The following is a 12,529-nucleotide window of genomic DNA, read 5'->3' on the forward strand; positions in this document are numbered from 1 at the left end:
AACACTCAGTTCAACTTAACTTCCAACGAAAGGAGTTGTAAAACTAGATGCTGTTATGTTGAAACAATGTCAACAATAATCTTTTACCATGGTAACAAAGTCCTTCCATGTGTTGGCTGTATTGCCCGTACTTACTGGCATGTTTTAGTGGTGTTTCCCAAAATGCTTTCCAAGGTACTTGGCGTGTCCTCACAATGTGTCCCCCTAAAATGATCAATATTTGTACAATAGAGGAACAGAATAATTACACAGGACTTCTCCCAGTAAGTTGTATTCTTGATGTAACTCAAACTTAATGGAAACAAAAGGTCTAAATACTTGAATGAAAATGTGCCCCGTCACCAACATGTACCAACACAATGTCCTTTCTGCTTTTCTCCTGTTTCTTGTGTTTGTGGCAGCCTCTGTGCAAAAAGGTGGGAGAGTTGCATTTCCACATTTAAACACATAAAACCAGAAGAGAAGTACACATATGTAACTTGTTCTCAGAAAATGTTACGAGTTAAACTATCGCGGAAGATTAATTGCTTGATGTTTAATGTTAAGATGTAAAAAACAAATTATTTTAAATTAGTGATGTAACGATGAGACTTACTCACCCTTCTCTTACCCAAATGCGTCAGTGAGGTTTGTTGGCCTTCACGTTCCAAAAAGGATGTAAACACTTTTCTCCCACTCCGATTGCCATTTCATCTTTTTGTCTGTGAGGGTTTGTGTATCAAATGTATTTCAGCAAGGCTGTTCTGTTTTGTTTGCATAGAAAGCTTACGGTTCAAGACGTGAATGTTTACCCACACTTACACAAAGATACTGAGTAGTAGTAGTATATTCGTATTCTGCTTATGATGCTTTCTTAATATTATACCCATGAAAATTATAACAGAAGGTTGAAATGATGTCTACTAGGTTAAGGCTCACTGGAGATTTAGAAGTTCCTTGTTTACTGCAACTTAATACTATTATTACTGAGGAAATGAAAGCTTAGCCCAAACTTTGTTTGTAATTTCAGGTTCCCACAAATCTAAGCCGTGAGGCATTACAGTGGAGAGATGGTAACTCACAGTTACAACTTGTTCATTATGTTCATTTGACGGAGGCTTTTGTCCAGAGCTGAAAGCAAATGGAAAGAATGATAAACAAAGAAAACATGCTATGTCCACCCCTTTGTTTTTTTATAAGCCCATCAGGTATTTAGATTAACCCTGTCTTTCTTAGCTCTAGTGTTGTAAACAGTTTTAGACATTGCACTGTTAACTATCCAACACTGTCTACATTAGATGTGTTTGGGGACCATTGTAGTTGTCTGTAGGGACCATTGTAGATCAATGCCTTGGACCATGTTCAGACCTAGTATGAACATCTGCCCCAAGTGATCTGATCGTGGTTAGACTGCGCTAAGTACAGGTCTGAATGGCACCATGCATCCTAAGGTCCAACCACAGAAACCACATTTGGAGGTGGTTCGCTCCATTGCAAAACCTTGGCACATTCAAATTCATCTTGTTTAAAAAAAACCCAAACAAGATAATTGGATTAAAACCACCTTTCACACATCTTTCCTTTTACGAATCATTGTTTGTGCTCTTTGGAGGATTCCCCCCTGCTGTTTTGTGGTTCTGTCTTCATCTGCCAAATGTTTTTCAACTCACTGGGTCACCGATTTAGCAATTTAGCCACCCCTTACTTCAACCCAGAGCCACAGGATGTAATGAAATGAGATGCAGATGGTCTTGTAGACGGCAGCGTAGACTGTAATGCTCAAGTGGATTTGTTGTGACTCGTGAGGAACCTGAGTCGTACTTGCATCTTGAGCTTCAGCTGAGTTTCATTGCAACAGATGCTAATAGATTTACTGTATATCACTGAAAATCTGTTTTATTAATACAAAATACGTAATTTACATGAAATGTTATGTAGTTAATATATGTAGTGCTTAGTTTATATACTTAAATGGTGCATATAGATTTACTGTTAAAGGTCTGTTCACATGCAACTCATTGTGGGTCATGCTTCTACCTTGTCTCTTGTTACTGAACAATAGCAATGTGGGAATTGCTGTTAATGACTAGCCTGACTGAATTAAGAAAACTAATCGAAACAAAGAGGGGCTGCATCCTTTTTTTCTTTTTTTTTTTGATTTAGTTGCTTCAGTTGATTTAGGAGCTTCATGAGGATGATGACGGGTTCGTTTCAGAATCAACAGAGACCAGTTTGACCTACTTCTTTGGCCCGAGTAACAAAATGTTGAAAGTGTCGCTGCATTTAAAAAAAAAAAAGTTAATGTTTTCATCTCAATGCAACAAGGACATGCCCAGAAAAATAGACACTGCATGTAAACCACCCTGTGATATGTAAAAATATATACATAGACCTTTGTCATTTTGTCTAGGTGCTTATAGGCAAATAGATGTTTTGAGTCTTAAATGGTAAAGGTGCTTGTTTCTTGGTCGTCTGAACCAGATTGTGATTGTGCTTGATTGTGTGTATTGAGTGAAATCTCCACTGCCGGCTCCTCAATGACATGTCGTGGGCGTCCTTTAAGTCTCTGTCCAAGGTGCTTTGCAGCCTTGAGGACATGTCCCCTGAAGGAGGATCCGATGAAGGCGTAGAGGAGAGGGTTAATGCAAGCATGGGTCAGCGCCAGACTCTCTGTTATTTGACTAGCACGGTCCAGGCCCTTGCTTACCTCACAGTCCGTAATGAGCATGTAGATGACGTCCATCGCTCGGCAAAGCTTGACCACGTTGTAAGGCAGCTGGGTGAGCAGGAAGACGGCCACCACAACCAGCAGGACGCGCAGTGAGCGCCACTTGCGTTCTCGCCGCACCCCAACTGCCTGACTGAGGGCCCGTCCTACCCAGCAGTAGCAAACTACCATGACCAAGAACGGAAGCAAGAATCTAAGGGTCACTTCCAGCAGCTCCAGGGCAGCCTTTGCAGGTCGGGCCATGCTGATTGGGTAAACCGCTTTACAAGCCATTCTGTTATGGGAATGTTTCACAGTGGAGAAGATCAGTTCAGGCAGGCCAAGAATGCTGGCTGCGGCCCACAACACTATGCACACCACAAGCCATTGTCTCCTTAACCGCGTCCCTGTTCCACTCCTGCCTGTTGGATTGTAGGCTACAGCGCGGTAGCGGTCTACACTGATACACGCCAGCATCAGCATACCACAGCTGAAGTTTGTGCTGTAGAGGAATGAGATGAACTTGCAGGCTTCTGAACCCAACTTCCAGCCATGCACAGCGTCAGCCGCCCAGAAGGGCAGGGTGAAGAGGAGCAGCAGGTCAGAAATGGCGAGGTTAAGGATGCACACATCCGTCAGGGTTCGCAGTCGTAGCTTTGACGTGTAGACCACCACCACCAGTGTGTTCCCAGCCAGACCGACCACCAGAGCCAGGGTGTAGATGATCGGGAGGAAGACGCTGCCAAAAGAACGCACCGCCTCTTTGTCACAGACGCTGTGTTCGTAGTTGTAATCATAGCTGTCATTAAAGCTGGGGTCGTCTTCATCGTGATATTCAAAGTCTTCCATTGCTGTACAGAAAAGAAGATGAAGAGTTCATTTTCAATTTTTCCCTTTAAAAGCGATTCACATTATTGACCAAACTCCTGCATTATATAACGGTACAAGAACATTTTATAAGCCACAAACAACAAAAGACTTCTGTCTGTATCCTGCATTAAAGGAATCCCTCCTGCATGGTTTCCCTAATGGCCTAATCCCTGTCTGTCTGAACTGTCTGCTGGCTTGAATAACCCCATTCAATACGACTCTTAGGGGAACAAAACGAGAGATTCCGCCCAAACCCCCCAAAACCCTCATATCAGCGAGTGTGTGTGCGATCTATGCCTACAGCGATCTATGCCTACAGCTCCGGTTTCCTCTGCCTTTTTAATGATTAATGACGTTTTGCCTGTAGGAGCCAAAAGTTGAGATCTACGGGAATTATGTGGATGGAGAGATTATGATAACATGCCAGCGTCACCGAGGTCCCCTAACACATGTAAATCCAGGATGTGCTTCATCAACAGGACGTCCCATGGAAGTGAGAATGTCGTTCGCTCCAGATGGAGTTGTTATGTCTCCTGAAGACTAGTAAATAAAGATTTGTGTATGGGAGTGAACATGTTGACTCTTGTCTCTGATCAAAAACAGATAATTCTCACTGGGAACAAACCTTTGCTAAAATGGAGAAACTGATGGATCCATTATCATCTTTTGTTTTTTCAATTTGCTCATAAGTGATATTTAGGAAAGTGACATCCAACGGCGAAACACGTCATGTGCTGATCGTTGACTGTAAGGCAAGATAATACGCACTGAACGTTTTCTGTTCCGGAACATTCTGGCAAGTCACATTGAAAGATTACGATGACGATTGTGTTGTGAAGATTTTTTAAGATTGGTTAGATAATAAGTCATTTACTCCCAAAGGGGAGGAGCTGGACATCTGAAACAGATGTTCATAGGAAAACTGAAAAATGCCAAGTATTTCTCTGCAGTCAACAGCTGAGGTTTGTATTTGTTCAGGAGATTGCTACATTTTTGTGTAATAGCTGCTCTTTGGATTATTTGATTTTCATAAATTCAATTGCCTGGTTTATTCGCCATGGAAATTTAGGTCATTTATAATTAATCAATTAGATAATTTGGAAATACATGGACATTTGGAATAAATGTGTGTGTGTAAAAAAATGCAATTAGATTACTTTATCCACCTATTATTTTTGTAACAGACTGGCATTTTAGTTTATGTTCAGCTAATTCGTTTAAAAAAAAGAAAGAAAAGGAGTTTTATTATTTTGATAAATGACTAGTAATTAAGGTGAACCTTGGATAGTAACGTGTTATTGATCGGGAAAAAAACACAGCTAGGAAAATGCAATACACGTCAGTTTAGCTTGTTATCATGACCTCAATGTCATTTTTAATAATGTCATAAAGTATTCAGGACTTTGACTCTTGGTTTTACATTAAAGTGAAACTTGGACTTGACCTGAAAACAACTCACAAATAGTGAAATACATGAACTCTACTAACATATAAAACAATGTTAATGCATTTAAAGAACATTTTATATCACAATCTGGCAAAGATTGTGTTCAAACTTGTGTTCTTCTAGTCACAGTGCGACTTGTCATGTAGTGAAAATGTTGATAAAGGTGGTGATAGATTTTCTTACCTTATGTCTTCTCCCTGAGTGAGATCAGTGAAGTTGAGGTTATTGATCCTTTTTCATCCGTAGACAGACGGTTGTTATGAATCCTGAGGAGAGAAGCTGAAGGCAGTGCAGGAATGAAGTGACTGACTCTTTTTCTCCCTCTCTCTCCGCCCACCCCTCTCCCTTTACTGCTGACACACTGCTCAGCACACTAACTCTCCATGAAGTACGTGTATGTGCGAGTGTGTCTTGTTGCTAAAATTACTATTCAAAATCCCCAATGTCACTATCGGTGTGTATTATGTTTTTACAAAGCACATAAGAAAGAGAAGCAGTTTCTCAATCTTGAGATAAGTTGTGAGCTTTATTTATTTGTCGCTCCTGAGGTGACACAGGGAGTGTCCTATTGGCTGCCTTTTGTTTGTGTGAGGGCAAGAAAAAAATAGAAATCACATGTCAGGGACATGTTTGTCCCATTTGTAAAGGGTATGGTATGGTTAGTGTGATTTGCTGGAATGTTGTGTACTTTTTTCTTTTAAATTTTTTTTTTTAAACATATCTAAAGTAAAACATTCTGGTTTTGTTGTTTTTTTCCACTTAAAATTCATGAATGACATCACAGTGTTGTGGATTCCTGAGACGAATAAAAATAGTATTTCCTGTTTTTTTTTTCCTTTTAAAGATTCTTCAGAATTGGTGTTCTGCTTTCATACCTAACCTTTATATCAAAGTATAATAGCTTAGATCCTGACATAATGTTTTCAAATATATTGTTGTCATGTTCTCAGGAAGATTGATTTCGGACCTGGGAAGGTTTTGTTTTCATTCCAGTGATGACACATGTAGAGGCATGACTGTCGAGTGACAGGAATGGGGGGGGCTCCTCACTTTGAGGTTAACAAAGAAAAAAAAATGTACCTTGCCCTCCAGCCAAACAGGCTCACCTATTTGTGGTTTCTAGGTGGAGTCAATTATAATGTTTTTTTTTTGTATTTTTATACAGTGGTAGAGTAACGTCTTATGTTTTAATTTATTTAATCAGACACCGAGTTTAAACGCTAAACATCTGTCGGATTGTATTTATTCGTGTGGTCAAGCGTATGCATCCTGTTACCCTCATGCCAGGAATCAGAGCCCTTCATTGTGTCTTGTGTCTGGTGTCCATATGTTGTGTCCTTTAGGGGACAGTTCCCCCACTTTGACTGAAATAATAAACAGGAAGGCAGACTGTTTGGTCACTGTGCCCTCGAGAGCCATGGTCACAACTTTGTTCATCTCTTTACTGTTGAGTCTGAAAATGAATTCACAGCCTAAATATTGTGCATTTATTCACTGCAGCAGTCCACATCATCACTCGGTCGCCACTGTATTTGCTTTGTGTAATCTGATTACAATGATGTATATCTTGCCCTCTAGTGGTCATTGTTGTGTGTGTGTGTGTGTGTGTGCGTTGTTCTCTCCACTAAGGCGGTTGTTTTCATCAGTGTGGGTTAGTCTGTACGTTTGTCTTTCTGTCAGCAACTTCCTTTCTTCCCATCTTGGGACAGCCCATGGTCAAGAGGAAAGGAATTGGGTTGGTAACCGGAAGGTCGCTGGTTCAATCTCGGGACAGGTCAAGGGCTGGGGCGCAGATAAGTGCTGCCCACTGCTCCTGCACCCAGCTTGTGTGTGTTCACAACTGGAGTGAAATAAGGATCAGTTAAATGCAGAGGACAAATTCACCATCACTCGTTTTTGTGTGTGCAAAAGTTACTCATTCTTAACTTACCGGGTAGATGGTTACCCAAGTATGGTTAAGAATCTGCCCGGTGTCAATGTCACAAAAAATTACAACATTTTTAAATGAATTTCCCATACTTTATAATGAGCAAAACTGTAAGAGAAGAAAAACAAACTAATATCTCTGTCAAACCTCATTGCATTTGAACGAAATGTGTTATGTGTACGCAGGATCAGACTAAGTCTCATCCAGATTACAGGTCTTGTTATGTTTTTGCCACCATAAAAGATTTTCTTTCCAGATGTTGCACAACTCAACTTATCTCCACCAACAAGATTTCTTTAATTACAAAGAACATTTTCTAGAATTTAAAACTGAAAGTCGGCATGTTGCTGTGTCTGCAGGCTGTTGTCACACCATCAATCTGTTACCAGATCCGTCTGAGTTTGGTACTTTCCTAGTCTTGTTTCCCATCGCACTCTGGTCACGGAAAGGTTAAGGACAGACTCAAGACTGTGAAAGGGTTTTTGTCCCCATTGTTTGTTTGTTAGACAGTGAATAGAGAGGAATACAAATTAATCACACTGTTGTCTGACTGTTCCCGGCAGGTGCTGGCAATCCTCAGTGCAGAGTGGCCATTGTAATGTGCAGGAGTTCTTCCCAGGATGTTAGCAGCAGGTCAGTAAAATTGTAATATACAAAATATGTCAAGGAAATATCAACGCTACTAAATCTGCCTGCTCAAACACACTTACAAGACACCATTATTTAAAGAAACAGACCAGCAAGCCAGAGTAGAAACAAATAATATTAAGCAAATACTTTCTGATTTATTTTTTTTCTGCAGGATTTAGACAGGAAGTCAGCCAACACATGGAAAATGAACCTTGTATAGTGACATAATGGAATAGTTGCTTTTCCAGCACCTTACAGCTGTAATAAAATGATCAAAATGATCATTTCACTTTTATATGTCATTAAAGATTATGCAGAACAACCACAATTTGGTTATATAATACTGAAGTCACACATGCTCAAGGAGCAGTTTTTAATTTCGCCTTATTGTATTCCTTGTTCCAATAAGCAAACTTTTCAGTTAGTGAGCTATTTGTTACAATCACCATTTCAAGCACTTAATCCACAATTTTAACACTTTTCAAACCTTGAAAATGCAGCAATAAAATTCAAGGAGTTCCAACACCTGTACGGACCCTAACTGTGAAGTGCACCTGAACATTTCTTGATTTTGAAAAGGCATTTCATTCAGTTTGGGTGTGCTCAATTCATCACAATTAGGAAAATACTGAATAAATTGTGACTCGTTATCAGCTTCACCACACTGTATACAAACTTGACCAGTTCTAAATCTGCCAACTTCCAGCTGAGGGCAAGGATTTCTGTTCTTAACTGAACTAAAACTCTGTCTTCTCTAATGAAAGATCCATCAGAGTCATTTAAATTCTTATGATAAATCTACTGTGTATCAACATCCGCAACAATGGCTTCAATCTCTGTTGTCCTCAGAAATAACGTATGATTTACTCTTTTATCGTTTTCTGATATACTAAGCAAACATTTACACATTATTGCCTCAGGAATTGAAACCTCTATCACTAAACCCTCAGCGTTTTGGACTTTGTTTGGGACAAGGTGCACTTCCCAGCATGCAGTTCCATCTTAGTATTTTAGTTTCTGCTTGATGTCGCCACTTAAAAACACATCAATTCAATCTTGTTGATGCTTGTCAGGTAATTGTGTAGATGACATGTAATTGAAACTAATCGTTATCCAACACTCATCAGCTACAAGTGTTTAGGATCGTAATGAGAAGAAAAAGGGAAAACAAAACCCCACCCGAACTGAATAGACGCTCATTGTTTCCACACAAATAAGTCAGACCCGATCAGAACAATCATTGTTTGATAATAATCAGAATATAATGTGTCTTATGATTATTAATGTGTTTCTTAGGCACGGCCAGCACAGCATGATCCTCGTTCCCATGGACACACCTGGTGTAAAGCTCGTCAGACCGCTCACTGTGTTTGGACAGGACGGTCGGTTTAAACATGTTATTACAACTTCATGTGCTTTTGATATGGTGCTGTTCCCCACACACACACACACACACACACACAAACATGCTTCGTGTACTAAACTAAAAAATTTGAACCATTTCCCTTTGTGTGTCAGATGCCATACACGGAGGCCACTTTGAAGTGCACTTTGAAAATGTCCGTGTCCCTGCCTCCAACATTATTCTGGGTAAGTCTTTATCACTGTGTGTGTTGTTTTTCTTCCTTTGTAAGAAGCAGACCTGGAGTGTTAATATGACCTCATGACTCCTTATCTTTATTGAAGTCACATGAGACAGAAATAGAGCAACACACTAGCAGTGCTAGGAACACCCTTGTGTGCATGCACTTTAGCTTTAATGTACAATTTTTGCATTTTTTCTTTTTTTTTGAGTGTTCTATTTATTGCAAAGGAGGTTGATTACATATATGATCGGTCTGCACCATCATCATGTTCCCTGTTTGTTGTAAGGATTCAAAAATAAAATGTTATGTTTTGGTAAACAAGTGGGTTTTGGTAAACATAGTGGGTTTTGGTAAACATAGTGGGTTTAATTTCTGAAAGACTGACTAAGATGAGAAACTAAAGAATACCAAGAAATTCAGAGATAAACCGTAAAATAGCTCAGTCCATCAGAAGATGATTTGCATGTCCATGGTTATAAGTTTGAATCTCACAACTTAAAAACACCAAGAAAATGTGATAACGCTCAGCAAGAATAGCTTCTGCTGTAATGATAAGATTTATATGGGGGTTTGAACTCACAACCTCAGACAAAAAACATTTTGTCTTTGTTCTAGATTCAATGGAAACAGTCAAAAGCTCCACCATGGATTTGTAAATGAATGTCATAATCAACGATAGTGAATACAGTACAGGGAACATGATGATGGTGCAGACCGATCATATATGTAATCAACCACAGATTGGTCAATTTGAGCTAAATATAAAATGAATAGGAGCAAAAGCAAATGTGATCCCAATCTGTTCCCAGTCCCACACTCTGACCACTCTACTTACATGTCCTTTTATTTAGTGAGTTTCTTGTCATTATGAAATATCATTATTACACAAAGCAATATCTGATTGGGGAAAGGGAACTTACTTGGCTTGTAACCAGAGGGTTGCTAGTTGGAGTCCCCACCAGGTAAACCGCTGCTGCTCAGTGGTTACCCGCTGCTCCTAATTCTAGGAAGGTTTCTAGTACAGGATGGCTTAAATGTTCTCCTCTGTGATCATACGTTAATGGAATGGCTCTGGTATCTTCCCTACTGTGTGTTCAGGAGAAGGCAGGGGATTTGAGATTGCTCAGGGTCGTCTGGGTCCGGGCAGACTGCACCACTGCATGAGAGCTGTCGGCATGGCAGAAATGGCGCTAGAGCTGCTCTGCCGGCGCGCCGCTACCAGGCGCACATTTGGGAAAAAGCTGTACCAACATGTATGTGAACAACTGCCCAGAAATGACTCCAGCTTTTATCTGTCCTGCTGTTGACACCTAGTGGACAAATTCTGAGACACAACTTGAGTAAAATGTGTTATTGTGTGTGTGTGTGTGTGTGTGACACAGGAAGTTGTTGCTCACTGGATTGCAGAATGCCGTATCTTGATTGAACAGACGCGGCTACTGACTCTCCACGCTGCTCACGCACTAGATACAGCGGGGAGTCGGGCTGCTCGAAAACAGGTAAGGACAAGAGCTGTTCTGTCATCAACTCAAGGTCTTTTAGATGTTAGTGCGGCAAACATTTTAATTGAATATTTATTGCTTGTGTTTTGGAGACTCTTGATTTGGTACATGCCTGTGTCAATAATGTTTAATTTCAGTAACGTTGTTTAACTCAATGCGCCTCTGCCGACAGAAGATGAAGTTCAGATGTGAGCAGCTCCCCCAGCCTCTTAAAAGAACAATCCGTCTCAAATCAAGAGAAAAATGAAAACTATATTCAGATTATGATAAGCCGGAGAAAAAGCTGGTTTTTTTTCAACTGTTTTTTTTTTTAGATTGCCATGATTAAAGTGGCTGCAGCCAGAATGGCCTGTAAGGTGGTGGACTGTGCGATCCAGGTTTACGGTGGTGCAGGTGTGTGTGGGGACTTCCCACTAGCACATATGTGAGTATTTTCTGTCACACAAAATGAGTCTAAACATCAAGTAAATCCCCTTCATGACACCAGTGTTCTTGTTCAGGTATTCCTATGCACGGACTCTGCGTCTGGCTGATGGACCAGATGAGGTGCACCTTTCCTCCATTGCTCTTCTGGAACTGAGGGATCAACTTAAGAAGACACAGGCCAAACTGTAATCAGCCTCCCTTAAGATTTTGTCTTAACTGACTTCTGATGACACTTGACCATGAACTATCTAATCATTTAGCAAAAAATGTACACAGGTGTGTTTAAATGAATTATTATTATAATAAACATGTAAAACAGATGTATATGAATGAATTCCTGAATTTTTTTTAAAAAATATCCCGGACACTGAACCAACATTCAGTGCCAATAATTTATAGCTCTATGAAATGTGGCACCGATGTCTGAGGAGGTAACTCAGTTGGTGAAAGTGGTTCTTTAAAATTCTGAGGTAGTGGGTTCAATTTCTGAAAGACTGACTAAGATGAGAATAAAAAAAGTCATCTGATAGTATGCCGTCCAAAATCACTCAAAAAATTCATACTATAGCATGTCATCCAAAATCACACAAAAAAGTCATAGTATAGTGTGTTGTCCAAAATGAGACAAAAAAGAACGGAAAAAAGTAACCTGATGTTTTCATAATGTAAGCCAGTTGTCATGAGGGTAGATGCTTTACTGTGCCACTTTTATCTATAAATAAAGTTACATTTCAATACCTCAGTCTCAATGATTTTATGAAGATTAGGAAATAAATGCAGAAAACAATGTAGAAAGTTTTAACGTCATATTAGATAGCAATCATGTAATACATAATGAGAAATCATTAAGTGCTATCAGAGGTGGGTAATAACGAATATATTTAATTCATTCATCCTTTATATTCTGCATAACATTCTCTGTTATGAAGGGCCTAAGTGATGAAAAGTGACAGTACCCTATAATTCTTTATTGCAAGGAGTGATATTGACCAAATTCACTGTACATGAAACTGGTTTCCTCTACTGTTCATGCTGAAAAGACGGAGAATGTAACCACTACCAAACAAGAGTTACAGGGTGCAGTCACTTTTCAGCAGGTCCTACTATCGTGTGACTTTCTTGTCTCATTTTGGACGACATAATACTATAGTATGACCTCTTTGAGTGATTTTGGACGACATACTATACTATGACATTTTTGACAGATTTTGGACGACATACTATAGTATGACTTTTTTTAGTTGATTTTGGATCGACATACTATACTATGACTTTTTTGACCGATTTTGGACGACATACTATACTATGACTTTTTTGACCGAATTTGGACGACATACTTTAGTATGACATTTTTAGGTGATTTTGGATGACATACTAAAGTATGACTTTTTTAGGTGGTTTTGGATGACATACTATATTATGACTTTTTTGACCAATTTTGGACGACATACTATA

At 39.6% G+C, this 12,529-nt stretch overlaps 2 protein-coding genes across 3 annotated transcripts in view; one reads left to right on the forward strand and one right to left on the reverse strand.

Annotated features, from left to right (window-relative positions):
• The window catches only part of nphp3 (nephronophthisis 3), a 31,664-nt gene extending 20,266 nt beyond the window's left edge, over window positions 1–11,398 (forward strand). For both annotated transcript variants that reach the window (XM_044046681.1, XM_044046676.1), the window contains 7 exons: window positions 7,494–7,563; window positions 8,857–8,942; window positions 9,079–9,150; window positions 10,245–10,399; window positions 10,529–10,645; window positions 10,963–11,072; window positions 11,149–11,398. In XM_044046681.1, the coding sequence (XP_043902616.1) occupies window positions 7,494–7,563; window positions 8,857–8,942; window positions 9,079–9,150; window positions 10,245–10,399; window positions 10,529–10,645; window positions 10,963–11,072; window positions 11,149–11,263 (725 nt within the window). In that variant the 3' untranslated portion in view covers window positions 11,264–11,398. The remainder of the gene's footprint in view (window positions 1–7,493; window positions 7,564–8,856; window positions 8,943–9,078; window positions 9,151–10,244; window positions 10,400–10,528; window positions 10,646–10,962; window positions 11,073–11,148) is intronic.
• Window positions 1,860–5,313, reverse strand: ackr4b (atypical chemokine receptor 4b). Its single transcript, XM_044046690.1, has 2 exons — window positions 5,187–5,313; window positions 1,860–3,537 (listed from the first exon to the last, which is right to left on the reverse strand). The coding sequence occupies exon 2, from the start codon at window positions 3,533–3,535 to the stop codon at window positions 2,420–2,422; it is 1,116 nt and encodes a 371-aa protein (XP_043902625.1). The 5' UTR covers window positions 3,536–3,537; window positions 5,187–5,313; the 3' UTR covers window positions 1,860–2,419.
• Window positions 11,399–12,529: the final 1,131 nt, after the last annotated feature.

The sequence above is a fragment of the Solea senegalensis genome, linkage group LG1 (assembly GCF_019176455.1).
Source record: "Solea senegalensis isolate Sse05_10M linkage group LG1, IFAPA_SoseM_1, whole genome shotgun sequence".
Taxonomy (NCBI): domain Eukaryota; kingdom Metazoa; phylum Chordata; class Actinopteri; order Pleuronectiformes; family Soleidae; genus Solea; species Solea senegalensis.